Raw genomic sequence first — 19,863 nt, forward strand, 5'->3', positions numbered from 1 at the left:
CCATTAACTACCCACTTTTTTAGAGTGGATCCTTTTCCATTGAATTCTTTCATTTTTTGAACTTCAAAAATAAAACGTATATATTACATTATTTTACAGATAATTTTTAAATTTTTTCTTTCTTTCTTATTTCTTAACCCCTTTCACAATATCAACAATAAGCCTCTAATTGCTGTATGCGGCCGGCCAGTTTAAATAAGTTAGGTATATCTATCATGTTTGTTTTTCTACTTAACGTATTAAAAAAACAATAAATTTCATAATGCACAATATTCATACAATGTAGTTTGATTAGTATTATACTTGTAAAGAAAGTAAAATATTCACATATTAGTCCTTTTCAATTTTTTCTGTGTATTTCTCTTTTTTTATAGGTCAAATGGGATGTGACCATGTAACTAACACAAATCGTCACGTTGTTTGAGTTGCAATTTGGAATGCATCAACGCTATGAAAATTTAAATAAAAACTAAAATAAGAAGAAACGTGAAAGTAAATAAAGTTGAAAAAGGCTAAAATTAAGAAAGTGACTGAGCCGGCCACTTTAACAAAGGAGTTCAACAATTCCCACATTTCTTACTATCAAGTTACCTATACATGATATTTTCATCTAATCATTCAACAAAAATCATATAGCCATCTAATAAACAATTGCACATATAAGCATGGTTTGATTTAGGTATCATTCGTCAATTGCATTAAATAACATGATTTAGCAACAAAAAAATGTGGATGTAATTATGTAAAGAGTTTTAATTGAGTTGTAAGCTTATGGAGGCCTATGAAAATATAACTAAATTTTCCCAATTGTAGACAGCCTATAAATATCCAACTAACTTAGCCAAACAATAATTAGGTGAAATTATTGTACTTCCTCGTCATCACAAGGTACAACCCCCTCTCCCTATAAATTCACCCCTCACATCCCTCCACTTGTTCAAACAAAATAAATTCCTCCCCATATTAACAAAAACTCTCCAAATCAAAATCCCACCACCAATCAAATTCAAACACCAAAACACTTCCAAATTCAAGAATCAAGAAATGGAGCAAAATCTACCAATCATTGCCAAGAAATTTTGGAGCATAGTAAAAGTGGCATATTTCATGTTGAGAAAAGGCATATCAAAGTCCAACCTATTATCCGATCTCAACATGATGATGAAGCGCGGCAAGATCGCCGGAAAAGCCGCAATGCACAACCTCCTCTTCAACCACCACCACCACGGTGGCCGCGGCCGCGGCGCGGCCGCCCAAGAGCCGCAGCTCTCGTACTCTGCCCGTGGGGCCGAGTACGAGTTCAGCTGCAGCAGAAGCCCGGCTTTCCGGCTGCCGTTCCACCTCGGAAAGAGGAAGAGCAGCAGCCCGAGGGGGGCGAGCGAGGGCGAGATGTGGGAGGCGGCGGTGGAGATGGCGAGCAGCGCGGCGCCGTCGCCGGCGCTGCCCGGGTTGGGGAGGGCGGCGGCGGTGAGGGTAACGGACTCGCCGTTCCCGGTGAGGGAGATCGAAGAAGATCATCGCGTTGATGAAGCTGCGGAGAAGTTCATCACCAAGTTTTATAGGGATTTGAAGAAGCAAAATGCGTTTGCTTCTTGATTTTTATTTTATTTTTTTATGGAAAAAATGGAAGCTTATTGCAATTTTATGTGATTATGCAAGGGGAATATTGAAGAAAGATGTAATTAGAAATATGTAGGTTTGTTTTGGTCAAGGAATGTACAAGGAAATGTAATTTAGCTAGACACTATAAAGGAATAAAAGAATTTATACTTGTATACTATATAATTAAACTTTTGCTAAATTCTGATTTTGAAATCAATCAAAAATTTAGTACTATCGCTTATTTATGTACACTATCAGACGCAAATAAAATTTTTGTTTTATAAAATTTGTGCTAAGTAAATATACAATGTAAAACACTTGGTACTCCAACCAATAAGTCAGATGTTCGAGTCACGAAACCGTTATTATTCTCTTTAAAGATCCATATACGAGCATCATAATCAAAACAAGAAACATGTGAAGAAACAGAGAAGTCTAATGTTCAAACGAGGTCTAAAATATTTACTAAAAAAAGTAAGTTTCTAAACCAGGCATCATCCATAAACAGCTGCATCAACCCCAAAAAGGCAAAAGTAGTACCCAAGCAAAATACAAACGCCATAGTTGTGTAATAGAAACAAATCATGATCAAAACAACATAGTTACTGGTGTTTTTAATCATTCAAACGTACATCCAGCTACTTCAAACAAACGACCAGTTCACGAACGTGAAGCAGATGCAATGAGCATTTTCATCGTCGTTCAGGACTTTCCACGCGACAGCTTTCTCATACGAGACGGGCCTGCCCATGCTCGACAAACAGATGCCTCCCGGAAGAGTGGCAAAACCCTGTCGTTTACAACGTGTTTTTAAGGCTTCTGTGTCAACAAAAAAGGGCGTTGTTGGTAACAAGTGTTTGGTTGCTCACCTGATTCATTATCTGTGGGAACTCGGAGCAGATGTTCTTGCGCCCATGATCATCGAATATTTTCTCCAGAGAGATGTCTTGAAGTGCAACGAGGGTCGTCTCCAGCATGTCTACGCCAGCCTGGTTTGCAAACGTGAAATCCGACGCTGCCTGCCAAAAAAAGATGTTGGCAACCACCAATACACGACGTATATCTGAATTAGTAATTTTCACACGACTTATCGTCGAGTCCTTAACATACCCTCTTTTCGTCGCAAAAAACTGTCGTTTCCGACAATTAACACTAATGATATAAGTGTCATAACGTACCTTCATAGAGCAGCACATAATGGCATCCGAATGGTGCCACAGCTCCTTAAGTATGGAATCGTTCCCTCCACCACTCGATTTGAGAAGCTCGACACCCATAAAGCTCCTAGAAAGAAACAAATTCATTAACTGGATAAACAACAATGCTCGAGATTGAAGTGAAGTATACCTATAGCTTCGGCAGATCCAACGAGCGAGGGTGTGTGCTTCAGGAGTCCCAAGTGGTGAGCGAAGACCAGCATGAGGACCGACACCAGAGGGGGACAGAGCTAATGCTACACGTTGAACTGATGAAATAATGCTGCGAACATATTGCCGGGCCATGCATGCCACGTTATCTTGCATGTGGCTTTCAAACGCGAATTGGAAGGCGATTGTCATGACAGACCTTGTAGCGCCACTGTTACTAGAGAGGCCGTTGGGTGGTTTATTCCCTGCTGCCCCAGTTTCCAGAGCAGAAGCAAGGTCCAGTGTTCGATTTGGACTGCCAGCTTCCTAAATCAAATCAATCCAACAATATCAAATCTATCAATGAAAATTAAACAGATTAGAAACTCATCTGTACATTCACTTAGAGGGAAAGAAACGACGAAAGCAGCAACTGTAAACTGACCTTGCCCGAATCAAGGGGAATGATGCGAAAACCAGACGGCAGCAGTGTAGCGTCATCAGCGAAAGAGGCATCAATAGGTGCAAATATGAGTTCGGAACATGTGCCCACTGCATTTTCATCCATTCCACAACAGAGCTGCCAAACATTAAGATGATAAAGTACTTCTTTCAGCTCAAAGAGTGCATGATGCCATGACCGAAATCATGTTCTCTATTCCCATTTCAAAAGCAAGAACGAAATATACCTGCAAGAGCAATACATCCCCAGGCATCATCGAGTCTTCAGCAGTATGGGCAATACCTTCGAGTTTAATCACCTCCAGCAGCTATTAAGAAACAGGATATGCCGAGTTAAAACGAGATGAAGCATTAAACGAAAAGACAATTCTATATACTTGCCTCTTCATGATCAATAGTCTGAGCCAAAGGAAGCATAACTTGGCCGCCCCCGTAATTACCAACTCGAGGACCCAAGAAAGTACAAGGACCAATTTTAACGGCAGCAGCTGAGTAGGCATCGATGTTGGTGTCCGCCCATTCTGATCTATGCTCTCGCAAAAAACGTAGCAGTATTGCAGGAGGCACATTCTGAACCCGAAAATAAAGAATACCTTATTAAGCTTACCGCTCGCACACAAACACGCGTGCTCATCAATCAACCACCATAAATGAAAATCTCAACTCTTGAGGATAATAATAGTAGGTCGACAACACCAAATCTTACTGACCTGTAAAAGCATAGAGGCTTTGGCACACAGGATCGAACTGCAAATAGAGTTATATCCACTTGTGGAAGAGATATTCAACCCCATCAATTTTTCTGGATTCGAGTTGACAAGAATGGTGATATCATCCACGCCATCATTGCCTATCAACGACCAGCCCTCGTCACCAAACCCATTAAGAGCCTCATTAAATCCCCTGCATAAATAATCAAAATGGTTACATGCAAGGACCCCACGGAACAGAATGCAGACACCAGATGGAGGAAAGGAGATAATATCTTACCTACTCAGCCTGTGGCTAAGCGCTCGTAGAGCTGCTGGCCTTCTGCCCCAGCTGTTCACACTGGACTGTGAAATGTCGAGAGCTATCTGCCTAAGATGGCGCACAGCCTAAATTTAGAGACAAAAGAAAGAAAAGAAGGGAACGATCATTCACAGCACATAATAAACTTTCTTTTTCATCAAAATGTTTTAGTTAGTTGAGAATGAAGCTCGGATGTTACAGCAGTTGTTATCCTTTGAGCGAGCACTGTCGACGATTCATAGAGTGGACGCAACACCTCAGGAACACTCAATGCCTGATGAATGAATGGCAATACCAAAAACTAACAGTGAGTTACAGAAGCTAATCATTTTCCAGAAAAGCTGCCCAATAGATAAATGTTTTTCGACAATAGTCCAAAAAAACACCATGTGGCACACGTATCAATGCTCTACAATATACTTATAACCACTCCACAAAGTGAAATGAACAAAAGATCGAAACTGATGTTGGGTGTTAGAAATGTCAAATACAATTACCTCCAAATTCATGTGATCTACGATGTGGATGATCGAGCCTCCTCCTTCACAAGGTCTGATTAGGTAACCACTAGGCAACATCTCGGCTCTGACAAAGTTCTGAACAGGGGGCATGCTCGGACCATTTTGGGTGTTGCTGAGTGACCTCTCACAGACCTTAGCACACATTGTGAAACCATAGGAATGCAAAACTTTTAATTTAATCAATTTACAGGATATAAAAACCGTAAACTAGGTGTAAAAGAATTTCAAAGTTCACATACCACCAAACTGCCATCATCCATGACCGAGGTAAAGCGCAGCAACCAAAAGTCACGGCCAGGCGCCAGAGTAGTTGGCGCATATATCTAAGTTTTCAAATTTATATGCCCATGAGTAACATACAGAAACAAGGTAATAACCAAATGACCTATATATAAATATAAAATTATACCTGCATGTACAAAAGTTCTATGGTTCCACCATTGGCAGTAGGCAGCACGTTTACCACATCCACGGCTCGACAATCACGGAACCATGAAGGTCGATCCTTCAGGATCTCCGCGACCTGCAATATGAATTAGGATAACGGAAACACTCTTAAACTTTAAGTAAGATGACACCTAGGAAAAAAATGAAAAGCGCAGATACTAGATAGTTTTACTTACTCTGGTGGGTTCTAGGCCAACCAGACCGCAAGCTCGTGCTGCCACACCAGGGCAACCATGAGAAATAGCAACGATTCCAATGGAATCCGGACCAGGCTACAAATATTTACACAATTTTAATCGAAATGCTAATTCAAATTTGTAGAAAACAAAAACGTTAAGCTAATGAAACAGATTATATCAATCCACAAGTTCATATAACACGAGTTATTGCAGATACTGAAGTTTGAGAGAACTTGAATACCTTCATTCCAGGCATTTGGACCCACTCAACAGCAGTTCCAGTAGCCTTTGAAAGAAACTCTGCTAAAGTTTCTTCTGCAATGGACAAAAGTCTAGGAAAATACAAATGATAATAAAACTCGGTGAGACACCCCAATAACGCACATAGAGAAAGTTCATTGGACCATACAATAACAAAATCCCCAACTAACCCTGCAGGACTTGCATCCCTTGGCGGATGCTGAGGCGTCAAGTGGTGCTTTTGACCACCACTCGTTACCACTGATTCACAGCTCGTGTCTTTAGTAGAAAGTGGATTCTGCAAACCACATAATTAACACTGTCAATTTACCAAGGCCTCTATTTCATATTGCACTAGATTGGACTAAATTTAATGAGATAAACAATTTTATGAAACTACGAATGGTGAGGTCAGTTGCAAGATTCTCACATTCGGTGTATGCTGACGAAAGAAACTGTTCTCATACACCAAATGCGATACTTGTTTCTGCAACCTATCGTTCTCCTCCATCAGCAGCTTGTTCATTGCAGTCAGCTTCCTATTTACACCTTGAAGCCTTGACGCTTCTTTTCTTTGCTTCTCTCTGCATCTGTATTCAAACAGAGAACAGTTCAATATTCTACCTCACGAGCGCAACATTCATCATTTTGAAGGAACACTTTGCTTCACAAGCCTCTCTAAAGATTCCGATACAGTTAACATAACCAATCAACTATAGTGCTAAAAGGCATCAGCAAGAACAATCTGCACTAATACCTTCTGTTCTGGAACCAAACTTTGATCTGCTTAGGCTCAATGTGGGATAAAATAGGGCACTCACGAATGAGCTGCTGGCGGCGAATGGAGCTCGGCTTTGGACAATCGTGGTATAGCCTCTCAAGGGCTTCGACCTGCTCGGGCGTATAACGCACATACTTTCCATTATCCATGGCTGCAGCTGCAGCCGCGGCCGCAGCTGCCTTGCTACTCTCTTTGCAGGACATTGCCATCTTCAACTACAACCTCAAGTACTACAAATGAAGAATCAATCCTTTTCCCCCAATCCCTAATTGAAGAGCTTAAATACTCCAGTCTCTCTACAAGAGCCCTTTCCTCCCACAGAATCAAAAGATACTAAAACTTGCTTTGCTAATAAACAACTATGCTACACCAAACAGTAGAATTAAAAGTGGAGAATATTCCTAAACCTGATTCTGGAGAATTCTGGAGATATAAAATCTAACTGATTTGCATAGCAAACAAAAAGACAGCTGAAACGTAACGGTGACTAAATCCCCCTTGTTACCAAAATCAAGAAACACTTATTCTTATCTTCATTTCTTGAATCCAACAAACGTTCCTCCAATCCCACCAATTATCCTTCATAATAACTGATTCAATAGCCCGACAGCAATCCTATTTCACGCAAAGATTGAAGCTTTGAGACTCCCAACATATGTAAGCACACCACAGATAACAACATCCCATAGCTGTTTCCAAGATTTCTAAAATTCGAAACTTTTTTCAATTGATAAAATTTCTGTGACATGCAAAGGCACTTGAAACGGATTCACTCACACATGTATGTATTCATATATGGATCTATAATGGGGATTTGAAATGAAAACTGAAAATGAGTTGTTGGTGAAGAAAAACAGAAGCGATAAAAGGAGAGAGACCAGATAGTGCTTGGTGGAGCCTTTATTATTTTCCTGGCTTTGTTTTTATTTTATTTTATTTTATTTTCAATGTGTTGTTTCCATTGGGTCGTTTGCTTTTTACTCCTAGTTATTGTTATCCAATCTCTGCCATTAGATTCTCTCTGATACTGTGCAAGCAGGAATATTTCATGAATGGGATTCTCTCTCTCTATCCCTCAACTCAATTTCCATCAATTTTACATTTTACAGATGTATTATGTATAAAAATCAATTCTTTAAGAGATGTAAAATCTTGGAAGTTCTCTTTTTTGTTTTCACAAAAACTGCAAAAACACATTGTGAATCAAGGAAATTAGTTGTGTTGATCACAAATTTGGGGAGTGGCAAAAGTGTGTGGTTGGAGGTAGCATAAATGGAAGGCTGGGGAGCAAGAAAAATATTTAAGGGATGTGAGGGAGAAGACATCATGATGAGGATCTGCATGCGTCTCCTTGATTCTACTTCTCTGCTCACTTTTAATACGCTTTTTACAGTTGTACTTTATTAGGGTTGTTTTCTAGGAAAATTAGTGTATAGTAATAGCATACGAAATGTGAGTTGTGATTTTTTTTTTTGTAATCGAAATAATAATTGTATTAAAATAAAGTAAGTACAACTAATAAGTATAAATTAAGTGTGTCGACTATTGTTCTAGAGCAATAATACACCTATAGTTTGAAAAAATATTAAGTAATAAAAACTTTACTGAATGATTTTTTCCAATGCAGTAACAAAGTTAACGGCACCCGCAACGGCATCCCGTTCCTGTCTCGGTCTCGTCTCGGCGAGACGAGACAGCAACGGGATGCCGCTGCGGGTCTTCGGTCTCGTCGCTTAGCTCGTGGGGGGAGGGTCGGCGGGCCATCTCGCCACGCGCCAGCGCCACATGGCGAGCTCTGGCGCGGGGCGTGACGCCCACTCGCCGTGGGCGTCGTCATTGCTGACGCAATAAATATTATTTTTTAGAAAATGATTTTTCACAAAAAAATATAAATAAATAAAAAATTTCAACGGTAATATTACCGTTTTTAAACGGAATTTTTTTTTCTTTTTTATTCTATAAATACTCCTACTCTTTCATTTTACACACAAACACACTATCCTTCATCTTTTTTTCTTCTCATCGCTATAATATCATCTCTCTTTCCTCTCCAATTCTTCTCCCAAATTTAATCCATTCATGGATCCATTTGAGCAAATGAAACGAATAATGGAAGAATCGCTAGAAGAAGAGCGACGTAGGGAGGAGGAGGAGGCCGCGGCGCGTCAAAAGCGCCCCTGGAAATACATCCATCGTGACCGGGAGGAAGCCGCCGCAAGGTTAGTACGAGATTACTTTTGTGAGAACCCGGTATGGGGAGATATCTACTTTCGTCGCCGTTTCCGCATGCGCGGGAGTTATTTGTGCATATCGCAAATACATTGGCGGTCCGGGAAGAGTACTTCCAAGAAGGGTTCGACGCTACTGGTCGTCCCAGTCTCACGACGCTGCAGAAATGTACTGCAGCAATCCGTCAGCTTGCTACTGGACAAACGGCGGATCTACACATTGGGATAGCACTGGATGTGTTTGATGAACTTCTGCAAAGGCGTCCGGGCAGCCTTCACCGACGAATTCCCGAAGAAGCCAAGCACCGCAGATTGTAAGTTTCTGCTCCGACTTCACAAACAAGCGCATAGATTCCCCGGGATGCTTGGCAGTGTCGATTGCATGCATTGACAATGGGAGAATTGCCCTGTGGCGTGGAGGGGATCATACACGAGCGGCCACAAAAGCACCCCACTACCGGCTATGGATTTGGCCTGCGTTTTTCGGGGCCACCGGATCGAACAACGACATCAACGTGCTCAACCAATCCGACCTCTTCACCGAAGTTTTGAATTGTGAAGCGCCAGCCATCAACTTTACTACTAACAACCACCAGTTTAACATGGGGTACTATCTTGCCGACGACATCTATCCGAAGTGGCCAACCTTCGTGAAGACGTTCAACAGGCTGATAAACGAAAAACAAACTCTTTTTGTGCAGAAGTAAGAGGCTGCCCGCAAGGATGTGGAGAGAGCGTTCGGGGTTCTACAAGCTCAATTCAACATTATCAAATCCCCGGCCCGTACGTAGTTTATGGAGAATATGGTCGACACCATGTATACATGCATAATCTTGCACAATATGATTGTCGCCGACGAATGACCTAATGCGGGAAATTGGTTCAATCCTGATAATGTGATATTTTCTTTAAGGCTTTGGTTTGATTATGTTGATGGAATTCCTCAAGAAAGGATCATGATAATTTCTTTAGCATCAACACATTCATGTTATACAATGTTATATTTCTGCTTTATGATCATCTCTAACATCATTGTAAATGTCAAATTTTGGAACTTAATTTATCGTATGCATTAAAATTACTATTTGTCTATCAAAATAAATTTAAAGAAGTTTGGTACAATTTGGGGGTCAAATGTGAGAAAACATTCTTCAATAACCTTTCTTATATACACTTATATTGTTATTTACTTATGAACTTTAGTTGAGAATTTCATTTTTTATCTTAGAAAAAAATCATAATATTTAATTTTCTCCTTTTAGGCCTAAAGAACAAATAAAAAAATAAAATCATGAGGATGAAGTGAAATTGGGGGGAAGTTTTTAGCCAAAAAAAAAGATGTTAAATTGAAGGGAATCTCCTTTAAAGAATCTGCCTTTAATGAACCTTAGTTAAAAAAAAAACTTAATTTTAAAATCTTAGAAAAAAAGATAATTTAATTTATTTATTTTTTCTTTTAGCCCCAAGATTTATTTAAAGAAAATCATCAAGAAAAAGTGAAGTTGAGGTAAAATTTGCCCAAAAAAAGAAGAAAATAAGTTAAAATAAAAAGGGAATTTGGGGGATAGTACCTTTTTTTTATCGGGAGAAGGGTGCGATTCTATATTAATTTAATACCCCAAATTTTGAAAACTCAAAATAATTCGAATTCAAATAATAAAATTAGGAAAATGTCGTCGAATTAATTTTGTTTTATTTAGTTAGACTTACACAATTGCAGTTAATTAATTATTTAAACTACACTATAAGAATAGTAAAATAAAACGAGTCTAATTATTGAAGTGATAAAATAAATACAAATAAATTAGCACAATAAATAAAAATTATGTAAAATTGTGCAAGAGTGAGACAGAGAGACAAGGGCTATGAAAAATAGGAATTCATTCTGACGACGAGTTGAAACTACCACTACTGCGAAGACGCATTTCGTCGAACATTTCTAGAGCAAAACTTGTTACTTTCCTTCATTTGAGCTAGCAAAGATGGACATCGATCTCGATGATCTCGACGATGGCCCGAAGCAAGCCCCGACCCGGGCTTCTCGCTACGCACCTAAGGGCGCTAAATCCCAGCTCGATTCCAAACCCAAGCCAAAAACGGAACCGCCATCGGTGTCACTGCCGGCGTCCAAGAACGAAGAATTCAATGTCAAGCCCGAGATAGAGCTCGAACACGACAAGGGTGCAGCTGCAATGGACATTGACTTAAGCGAGATGAAATTGGAGGTGGCAGGTGAATCAGAGGATACTGAATTAGCGGAGGCTGGAGTTGAGCAGGAAGAAGTAGATGAAGTTGTTCGAGAAATCGATGTCTATTTTTCTCCTTCGGTTGATGACGAGACTCGGGTGAGTAGCCATAATTGTTCTTTTTTTCTCGATGAATTTCATTTACTTATGCACATTGCGTTTTAGTTTGCTGATGAATTTCATTGTTTCTAACGATGGTGCAATCTTGATTTTTTTCCTCAGTTATATCTGTTTCAATTTCCACTCAGGCAGCAATGGCGGCCTTATGAATTAGATGAGAGATGCGAAGAGGTATGTACAACTTTCTGTATGCAAATGGCTACTGAGTTGGTAACGTTTGTAATATTGCGAAAATCTGTGAAGTATTTCAGGTGAGAGTGAAGCAAACAAGTAGTAGAGAATTGGAAATTGATTTAACCATTGATGTTGACTCCGAAAATTATGACAATGATGCTGACCCCCAATTGAAGATCAAGAAGCAGGTTTTCCTTTTTATGTTCCAATTGACAAAAAGTTTGTTATAGTTCTCTTGAAGAAGTCATGCTTACATTATATCCTTATATTTCTTCTCTTGCTAGACTCTTGTACCGTCATGGAAGCCACCTCAAACCAATGGATGCGCAATTGGTGTTCTTACTGGAAATAAGGTACACCCTTTCACGTCCCTTTGATTTAATGTTTCTTACTGAAAGAGTTGTTCATTTATATTTTTTCTCTCGTGCAGTTACACTTGAATCCTATTCATGCTGCTGTACAATTTAGACCATCGATGCGTCATCTTAGTGAGACGGAATCTAAAAAGAAGACTGCCGTGTCCAAGAAAGTTAACGATGGGGTGAAGATAGAAGAACAGCAGGAAGTGAAAGCTTCTGGGATGTCAAGGAAACAGGTTACTTTTAATTCTTTGACATACATAGTTTATAGAGATTAGATTACACATCTTTACGGCATCTCTTTTTTTTTGTCTCCTTATATTTTTCTGCTGAAGTCATATAGTTACAATAGTTGATGAGAGGTTTTATAATCATCTTATTTTTGGTTTCTAAGTATTTTTCCTTGTTTAGTTAGCATGACGGAGAGCTTATTGTTGTTTTATATGCTTTTAACTTCATATGATTTTAGTTACCCACTGAATCAATACTTCTTGCAGAAAGCTCCAGGGGAGGCCAAGGATAGTGTAGAAGAGGTATTCAATTGTTCACTTTCATTCTCTATAATGATATAAAACCAGCATCCTTACAGAATTGGCAAGGGAATGCCGAATAAGTCCAATGGTTTAGAACTCTTTATGCCTACTTTAATCATTGTTCTTTGTTTCCTTGTCAGAGCTGGATTCCGCTCAAGTACCACAGCGTGAATAGTGGCATATCAGAAAAACATCTTCAAAAAATGATAGCACGACAAGGCCGAGAGATTTCATTTTCCATGAGCTCGTATGTACATGTACCCACTTTTCTGAATGTTTAGTTGATGCCTCTTAGGTTAATATGTTCACAATTTCACCATTTCTGATTTCTTTTTGTTGGTTGAAGGGGTGATTATTTGAATAGCTTGTGCCCTGGCTCTTCTGGTGACAGTTTGAGTTCCAAAGTTCCTCTAAGAAGGTAGGAAAATTGTTTGAGCCTTTTTGTTTCTGTTTCTGTTTAAGAAGGTGGAAGCTACAATTTGCTGATTTTCAGTTGTTGCCCAACTACAGTGCATTCTTGTGCTAATCATATTACGTATCTTTGAACTCTATAGAGTCCATTTTCATTGTAGAGCTTTTGGCGCCAAAAAAATCTTTTTATATCTGTGGTCTTCACTCTTCTGCTAACATTTACTTATTTTGCTTGTGAAGAGCTATTTTACTAGCAAACTAGCAAATAGATTTAAAAACATCTCCTATTTTACATGGTTGTTTTGTCTCCCTACTAACATAAATAAATAAGCTTCTAAGATTAAGTGTGGATGAGAAATGAAAAATATGCTGTTGAAGCCAATTTGAGTCAAATGGGTGGGGTGACATGTGATGTTTAATTTGTGAATACTGTTACCTTTGGAATTTTTTCGTTTTCACTCTCATGCATACCTTTTGCTGCATTAGATGACAGATCACCAATTATTAATTGTGTAAGGTGCTTCATTGCATTTTGTTGCTTCTCCTCATTACTTATTCATCTTTTCTTGTCTAACACTCACCCCGACTATGACCTTATTGCAATATATATAGTCCAGTGTTTCCATGTTTCTATTGCTGACATGCACTTCATCTAAGTTATTAGGATGACTAAGTTGCAAAAATCAGCTTTATCTCCTGTTCCTGAGTAGATTTAAGGAACCTGTACATGTGATGCTTGTGTTCATCTTATATTGTGATGTTGTTGCAGGTCCTTGCTGGAAAAACCACTAAAAGAACGGTTTGAAACTTGGCTTCTTGAGGTCTGTGACAATTACTTTTATATTGAGATTGTACTTAGCAGTTTTTTATTGTTCTCTTCTTGTTATGCACATGTAGATAATTTATCCTCTTCCAGTCCCTCTTTTAAATAAAAAATATTGGAAGATCCTTCTTCCGCCCATTTTATCGTATTTTCTTCCTTCAATGTCTCCTTGGAATCTGTTCCATATTTCTTGCCATCAATTGATTTTGTGAAGTTCCTGGAACAGGGCCCTCCACTTCACAGATTTGACACCCTTAAGCACCTAGCTCCAGATCAGTCCATTGAAGAAGTATTAGCAGTCTTGCAAGAACTTGCTGTGTTAGTTCAAGGACTTTGGGTTCCCAGAACGACGTTGTATACAGAATTTAAAGATGGAGTTAATGGTTTAGCCAGGAATATTGTTCTTCTTCTATTTAGCAAGGATGTGATAATTAAGGATGATCAAATACATAATAAACCGCCTGCACTGGCTAAAGCAATGAACCAAGTCCTGCCTAAATTTGCGACAAAGAGACCTACCTTTAGAGACTGGAAACTTAAAGAGCTTCCAGATTCTGATTTCATAAAACTCTATCCTGCCATTGTAAAGAAACAACAAGAAAATTGGGAAACCTTGGAGAAAAATATTGATGCACGTGCTCCAGGAGGAAAGAATGGGCCTGTTGTGAAGCCCTCCAACTCTAGTACTCAGGCAAACCATGTAGAATCAAAAGGTTCCATTAAACCAGCTGCAGGGGTGTCAAGTGGATCAACACCAAGAAATGTGATGTCAGAAGAAGATCGTAAGGCTACAAGGAATGCCCTTCTGAAAATTTTTAAAATTAACAAGACTTGCAGGTTAGTCGGATAATGTGTTTCCGATGTAATCGGGTATTCTATTTCTATTTGGGTTTCTCATGTATACGTTTAGGCTGATAGCACTTGTTTTCTGCCACAAAAGTTTGTGTTGTAATATAATAAAAAAAATGAAAAGGATAAAAAAATGAAAAGGAAAATGTCTGGATTTTAGCTGCCATCACCCTTCCTACTTAAGTCGTTATTGATATTGAGTTGAACATAGATTCCATAATGAGTGGTACGTGTATATCCTAAAATAATATGTTTGTTACACCTTTGTCATTAAGTTAGTCTTGATTCTTGAATTCTGAGATATTGCTAAATTTCCAATAATTTAATATTGTAACAATACTGTGAATGTTAACCACAATGAATCCCAGAAGTAGTATTCTCTTTCTTTGTGTTGTTGTATCCATTTTCTGTATATTGATCAAGAGTGCTTTATCCTGAATTTATTTTGATTTAGTGAAGGGAAAATTGTACTTTACGCTTTTGTAGTTTTGAACAAATTAGCCAGCGGTTAAGGGACATGGCAATTGACAATAGGATGCGGTCAAAAGGACCTGTTAAAGAGTCTGAGGCTGCAGCAAACAGCATTGTTGCTTCTCCACATGAGCTTCGGGAAATCATCAGTGAAGTAGCTGTTAACATTCATGGCATCTGTGTTCCAAAATCATCACCAGATCATCCAGAATATGATGATCTCAGGTCATTCCTCTGCTCTAGCTCTTTGCACCTCAAACCTTTCTACTTGTTTCTTGACCATATAATTTTTATGTATACATCAATGCATGGTACTTTTGTCTGCAGGAAAGTTGTAATTGATCTTTTTCTTGCTAAAGGACCGGATGGAAAACTTAGAAAGGCTCACATAATTGAGGCTGCAAATATGAAACTTAAAGACGTGAGGGAGGTTGCGTATAAAAAGGTGATCTGCGAGCTTTAATGACTTATGATTATTACATAATGAATATCTAATATTAAGTAATACAAAACTAGCTAGTAATTTTTTTGGTTCACATGTGAGCCCTTCAAATATAATGTTGTTATCATTTAGGTTGCTGGGGTGTTTGAATGTGTTTGTGGGTTGTATCAAAGCTACCTAATGTTTGTTATTTTTTGTCTCTTTCTACAGCCGAGAGACTTCATAAAAACTATTGCTCTGCCAAGTTCTTTTTTAACACTTCATTACAATGTCCAAACTTTCTTATGGAAAATACAATGGTCTTGAGAGTTCTTTTGGCTGACTTAGGTCTAAACTTTCTACATTTACTTTTTGTCTTCTATATGAAAGTATAAATAACTTGTTTATGGGATTTGAGTATAATTGCCACTAGGCATTTTTTTAGTTCAGATTCCCACTCTGTATAATCTTCCGTTCTGCAGGTCTTGCAGGAATTATGTGTGTCTCAAGGCTCCGAGTGGGTCCTGAAGACTTGAGGCGTGCTGATTCAAATTCATTAAGTATATTTTGAGGTAATGAAGTACTCACCAATGAGTTGTCTGTAAACTAGGCTGTATTACACACACGTGACTGAAAGATCTTCTGGAAGCAACATATCATGAAGTTTTCTTGACATGTTTCCTGATAATCCAATTCACACTCACTATGCAACTTTTTCAGAACCTATTGTAATCTATCATGAGATTATTATTGCATCTTTGTAGTTGATGCAATCATCCATCCAAAATAATGCTACCCTGAAAGTTGGGTGATAATGATATGCATCACTTGTAAAACTGGGATTTCTTACATCGTCAAAATGCGTTCATATAAACGTTATGTGTATGGGTAGGCCTAATATTTCGACAACTAGATGACTATGTATCTAGCTTAATTTTTGCCTTTTTTATTTCCTAGATTCTTTGATGTACCTGCTTCTTATCATTTTGTTGTTTGTGACTCTAGTTTGTGGAAACCCGAAGATCTCTACCGGGATGCAGTTTGTTCTGATCGACACACACAAGACTGGAAAAGGGTGTTTGTAAACGTGGTTAGAGATTTGGTTAAACAAGGGATTAGCTGTACAGTTGAAGAAGAGATGAGTTTTTGTCTGTTGCAAATGGTTATAAAAACAGTAGACTGGTAGAGTGATACTTAAGTCTTTGCAGTTGGATCCATTTGTTCTATTGATTTTGAACAGTTAATAGTAATACAACATGTTCCTCATTCCTATATTGCCGAACTACATATATGCACTTAAATTGTCAATTTTTATGTGTATGGTCTTTGTTTGATGTTACTTCTTGCCAATGCTTGTTCTCAATGGAATAGAAATCATGTGACTGATATAGGGCCAACCAAACTGTGCACAAACTTTATTTATTTTTCTTTTGTTTCGTTGGAGGGTGGACAAAATGAGAAGTGCAAAATCAGAATTTAGTAGTAAAACCTACACACGGAAATCTGGTACTTGATCATGATTGTTCACAACGATACTTTTTCGAACGCTGAGGGTAGACGAAAGTAGAAGCAATATAATTAGAGCTCAGTGAAATTCTGTTATGGGAAATCATAGTTGTGCACAATGTTATTCTCGTTAGGCTGAAGTCGATTGAATCTGCACCTACAATGACAGTAAGTTTGTTGGTTGACAAATATGATAGAAGTACTTTCTTATGAGATGTTCAATTTCTTTTATCATTATAAAGATTAATCCATTTTGGTTTCATGTAGAAGTAGAACATTATGTTAAATTTGGGAGAGCCATAATTTGATCAATCTCTATCTTTCTAACCTCTTGGCTCTCATTATCTGATTCTGTTGTTAACTTGTTACTCCTTTACAGATCAAATGGTGTGATATCTTCTTATTTGCATCTGCTCTGCACCTTATCTCTTCTCTGATTGTAATCATTTTGCTAATATATATTCTTCAAATATGTTAGTTCTACATGTCATGAGCAGCTCTCTTATAAACGAATCATGTTATGATTTTCTACACTTGATTTATAGCTTCTCTGTCAGATATCTTGTCCTTATCCATTCTTGGCTACTATTTCTACATTTTTGGGCATCACTCATATAATCATATTAAAATTGGATTCGTATGAACTTTTCTTTCCACAATTTCCCTACCTTTATTTGGAGGCAACAGCTAAGAACTTTTATATCCATTTTGCTCTCCTACTGTTATGATACAGTTTCATTTTCATTAACATGTTTGATATGAATCTGATAACATGCCATCCAGTGGGAAAATATATGATAGTAACTTTTAATATCTACATTTTCATTTAAAGTTTATTCATGGGCAAAATAATAATGTTTGTTTGTTATGTGATAAGGATGATTCATTTTATAAGTATTCATATATGTATAGCCTAAGTGGTGTCAAGTTAAAAATTTGAACATTATCATGAAATAAAAGGCTCATGCCCACACGAGTTGACATTAATAACTAGTAGTTCTCATATTTTATTTCCCAATTTTGCTTAATGTAAAATCTCTCAACTATTACTCTTTTATGTGAATGCCTTAAATAACTTTTTTCACTCACCCCCCCCCCCTAATAATATTACCTCATACCTCTAATAATATCAAATCGATACTATTATCACAATCTATTAAATGATAGCAATAAAATTAAAAGATCCCAAATTCTCCACACAAGGGGCCACTCATCGTTATAATCTCTATAATTATGAAAACCTATGATTTTCAAGAAAATAATCACAATAACCTACAATAATACAAATATAATATTAATAAAATAAAAGGTCCATTTACACTACAGAAATGCTGAAATGGGATTCGAATTTTCCAGCTATTGGAATTTTGACCACCGCTAGAACAAGAATGGCGTACCACTAAGTATGCTTAGAGTACTACAAACTATACATACAACCTTCTTGTACGTATATACTCCATATCTTTTAGTAGTATTAAAAAAAATCGACATATTAAAAAGTTTATCACATGCTGGCTGACAACACTGCTCATCTTTGTCACGTGCTTGGTTGGACCCCACGAACTACTCTTTAAAAAAAATTAAGTAAAAAAATATCAAAGTGGGATTAGTAAGTAAATTAGGAAAATATCTCTCTCTGGATCATGTATTTGATTTAATACTAAATAATTTGCTAGCAAAAAGTTAAAGAAGAAAAATAGAGTGTTGACAAACAATTGCCAACTGATTATAGGATTAGCTGTAATTAGTTAAATGAGAGTTTATCCATCTGTCGACAGTAAAGAAGTTAATATTGGGATTTGCACTAATCATTTTGGCTTAATTGCTAGAGCTTAAATTTTAAATAACAGAATGAGAGAGATAAAATAATAGCCAATACAGTTTGCATGATACATTTTGTTTATATATGACAGTAAATATATATTGATTCTTCATAATATAACATGGCACTAATATGCATGATAATTAATTAGTTGTGTAGTGACTAAGTGATTAGTAGTAGTAATTTAAAGGACAAGAGAGATTTTTTTATGTATTGTATATATGGAAAAGTTAATATAAGATCCTTCTTAAAATGAGAACGTGATAATTGATTGCATTGATATGCACCGAATGTCTTAATATACAATGTATGTCAATTGAGAATTTGCAAAGTGACTTATATCTACGGTGCAAAGAATTTATATGTGCAACCAGTGTTCCTATGTTCTCATTTGAAAAGGTAAATCTTCATCGTGATCCACTTTTAGCATCAACAACAAATATTTTTTTTTGTAATAGATTTTAAAATAATTTAACAGTTGTCATATCTTCAAAAACATTTTATATATGACTTGTCTTATTAGCACAATGAATTGCCAAATTTCATACGTATGCTTGCACCAATCAATATAACTACATCCAATTCGAACAATCACCAAATTAATTATATATTATGCATTTCATCGAACAACTTAATTTGAAGATTTATATATTTCTTGCACCAACGATGCATTCTCGTATCAATTGATTCAATTCCACCTTTGTTGTAACAAAACCCGAGCTGGTGATGTCTTTCTTTTTTTTTAATCAATTTGAGTGAAACAACACTAACTATTGATACATGATTTCAGTGAGTGCAATAAATGTGATGTGATCGACCTCAATCCATGAATCCATGATTGAACCTTTGATTAATTAGCTATACTTTATTACTACTAATTCATAAGTTGGACATTTCTCACTTATAGAGCCAGCGTTTATTTTTCATAGTATCTCAATTAAGCAATCTTACAACCATTTTGTAATGGATTGGATAATAAGGGCAACTTGTCTATATTCAAAATTCGACCTGTCATGCAATTTTTAAAATTCGATTGTAAAAATCATAAATTTTACATTTTCTCAATTTTTTCATAAAAAAAAAATTTTCCGACTTCTTGCGTGTAATATGTTGTTGATTTGGCGTGTGTTTCAAATTGATAGTATAGTTAAATTTTTACTAAGTGTGTTAAAAAATGATAAAATTAAGGATGATCTCATCTTTCTTGATTTGGATGTCACATTGGATATACAATTTTACCCAAATTAATTAGACCCTGTTGAAAAATAAAAAAATATAAAATAATTTATATAAATAATTTTTAAAGTTACA

The 19,863-nt window shown here is 37.1% G+C and overlaps 3 protein-coding genes across 4 annotated transcripts; 2 read left to right on the forward strand and 1 right to left on the reverse strand.

Moving 5' to 3' along the window:
- Nucleotides 1–1,044: 1,044 nt before the first annotated feature.
- Nucleotides 1,045–1,596, forward strand: LOC121771911. The gene has a single exon (XM_042168806.1). The coding sequence runs from the start codon at nucleotides 1,045–1,047 to the stop codon at nucleotides 1,594–1,596; it is 552 nt and encodes a 183-aa protein (XP_042024740.1).
- A 442-nt stretch (nucleotides 1,597–2,038) lies between these two features.
- Nucleotides 2,039–7,484, reverse strand: LOC121771755 (homeobox-leucine zipper protein ATHB-15-like). The gene is made up of 18 exons (XM_042168621.1): nucleotides 6,566–7,484; nucleotides 6,239–6,398; nucleotides 6,000–6,106; nucleotides 5,810–5,900; nucleotides 5,566–5,661; nucleotides 5,352–5,465; nucleotides 5,182–5,265; nucleotides 4,919–5,074; nucleotides 4,621–4,695; nucleotides 4,401–4,507; nucleotides 4,121–4,313; nucleotides 3,792–3,980; nucleotides 3,638–3,718; nucleotides 3,394–3,528; nucleotides 2,950–3,275; nucleotides 2,781–2,886; nucleotides 2,472–2,621; nucleotides 2,039–2,392 (listed from the first exon to the last, which is right to left on the reverse strand). Exons 1-18 carry the CDS (start codon nucleotides 6,796–6,798, stop codon nucleotides 2,246–2,248), a joined length of 2,550 nt encoding a protein of 849 aa, XP_042024555.1. The 5' UTR covers nucleotides 6,799–7,484; the 3' UTR covers nucleotides 2,039–2,245.
- Nucleotides 7,485–10,672: 3,188 nt separating this feature from the next.
- Nucleotides 10,673–16,490, forward strand: LOC121770534 (DNA-directed RNA polymerase III subunit RPC5-like). 2 transcript variants are annotated; one of them, XM_042167257.1, is made up of 14 exons: nucleotides 10,673–11,162; nucleotides 11,286–11,354; nucleotides 11,435–11,545; nucleotides 11,642–11,710; nucleotides 11,788–11,952; nucleotides 12,214–12,249; nucleotides 12,390–12,496; nucleotides 12,596–12,667; nucleotides 13,430–13,481; nucleotides 13,710–14,320; nucleotides 14,819–15,028; nucleotides 15,131–15,248; nucleotides 15,707–15,796; nucleotides 16,230–16,490. In XM_042167257.1, exons 1-13 carry the CDS (start codon nucleotides 10,800–10,802, stop codon nucleotides 15,758–15,760), a joined length of 2,037 nt encoding a protein of 678 aa, XP_042023191.1. In that variant the 5' UTR covers nucleotides 10,673–10,799; the 3' UTR covers nucleotides 15,761–15,796; nucleotides 16,230–16,490. The 2 variants fall into 2 exon arrangements, with proteins under 2 accessions (XP_042023191.1, XP_042023192.1); XM_042167258.1 differs by having other exon boundaries at nucleotides 11,084–11,162; nucleotides 11,427–11,545.
- Nucleotides 16,491–19,863: the final 3,373 nt, after the last annotated feature.

This window comes from Salvia splendens, chromosome 16, assembly GCF_004379255.2.
Source record: "Salvia splendens isolate huo1 chromosome 16, SspV2, whole genome shotgun sequence".
Taxonomy (NCBI): Eukaryota; Viridiplantae; Streptophyta; class Magnoliopsida; order Lamiales; family Lamiaceae; genus Salvia; species Salvia splendens.

Coding starts and splice junctions, on each gene's coding strand:
- LOC121771911 (XM_042168806.1), top strand. CDS start 1,045: ATGGAGCAAAATCTACCAATCATTGCCAAGAAATTTTGGAGCATAGTA.
- LOC121770534 (XM_042167257.1), top strand. CDS start 10,800: ATGGACATCGATCTCGATGATCTCGACGATGGCCCGAAGCAAGCCCCG. Junction 12,497..12,595: donor ATTTCATTTTCCATGAGCTC/GTATGTACATGT, acceptor TGTTGGTTGAAG/GGGTGATTATTTGAATAGCT. Junction 15,029..15,130: donor CCAGAATATGATGATCTCAG/GTCATTCCTCTG, acceptor TTTTGTCTGCAG/GAAAGTTGTAATTGATCTTT.
- LOC121771755 (XM_042168621.1), bottom strand. CDS start 6,798: ATGGCAATGTCCTGCAAAGAGAGTAGCAAGGCAGCTGCGGCCGCGGCT. Junction 5,266..5,351: donor TAGAACTTTTGTACATGCAG/GTATAATTTTAT, acceptor TTGAAAACTTAG/ATATATGCGCCAACTACTCT. Junction 3,981..4,120: donor AAGCCTCTATGCTTTTACAG/GTCAGTAAGATT, acceptor TTTCGGGTTCAG/AATGTGCCTCCTGCAATACT.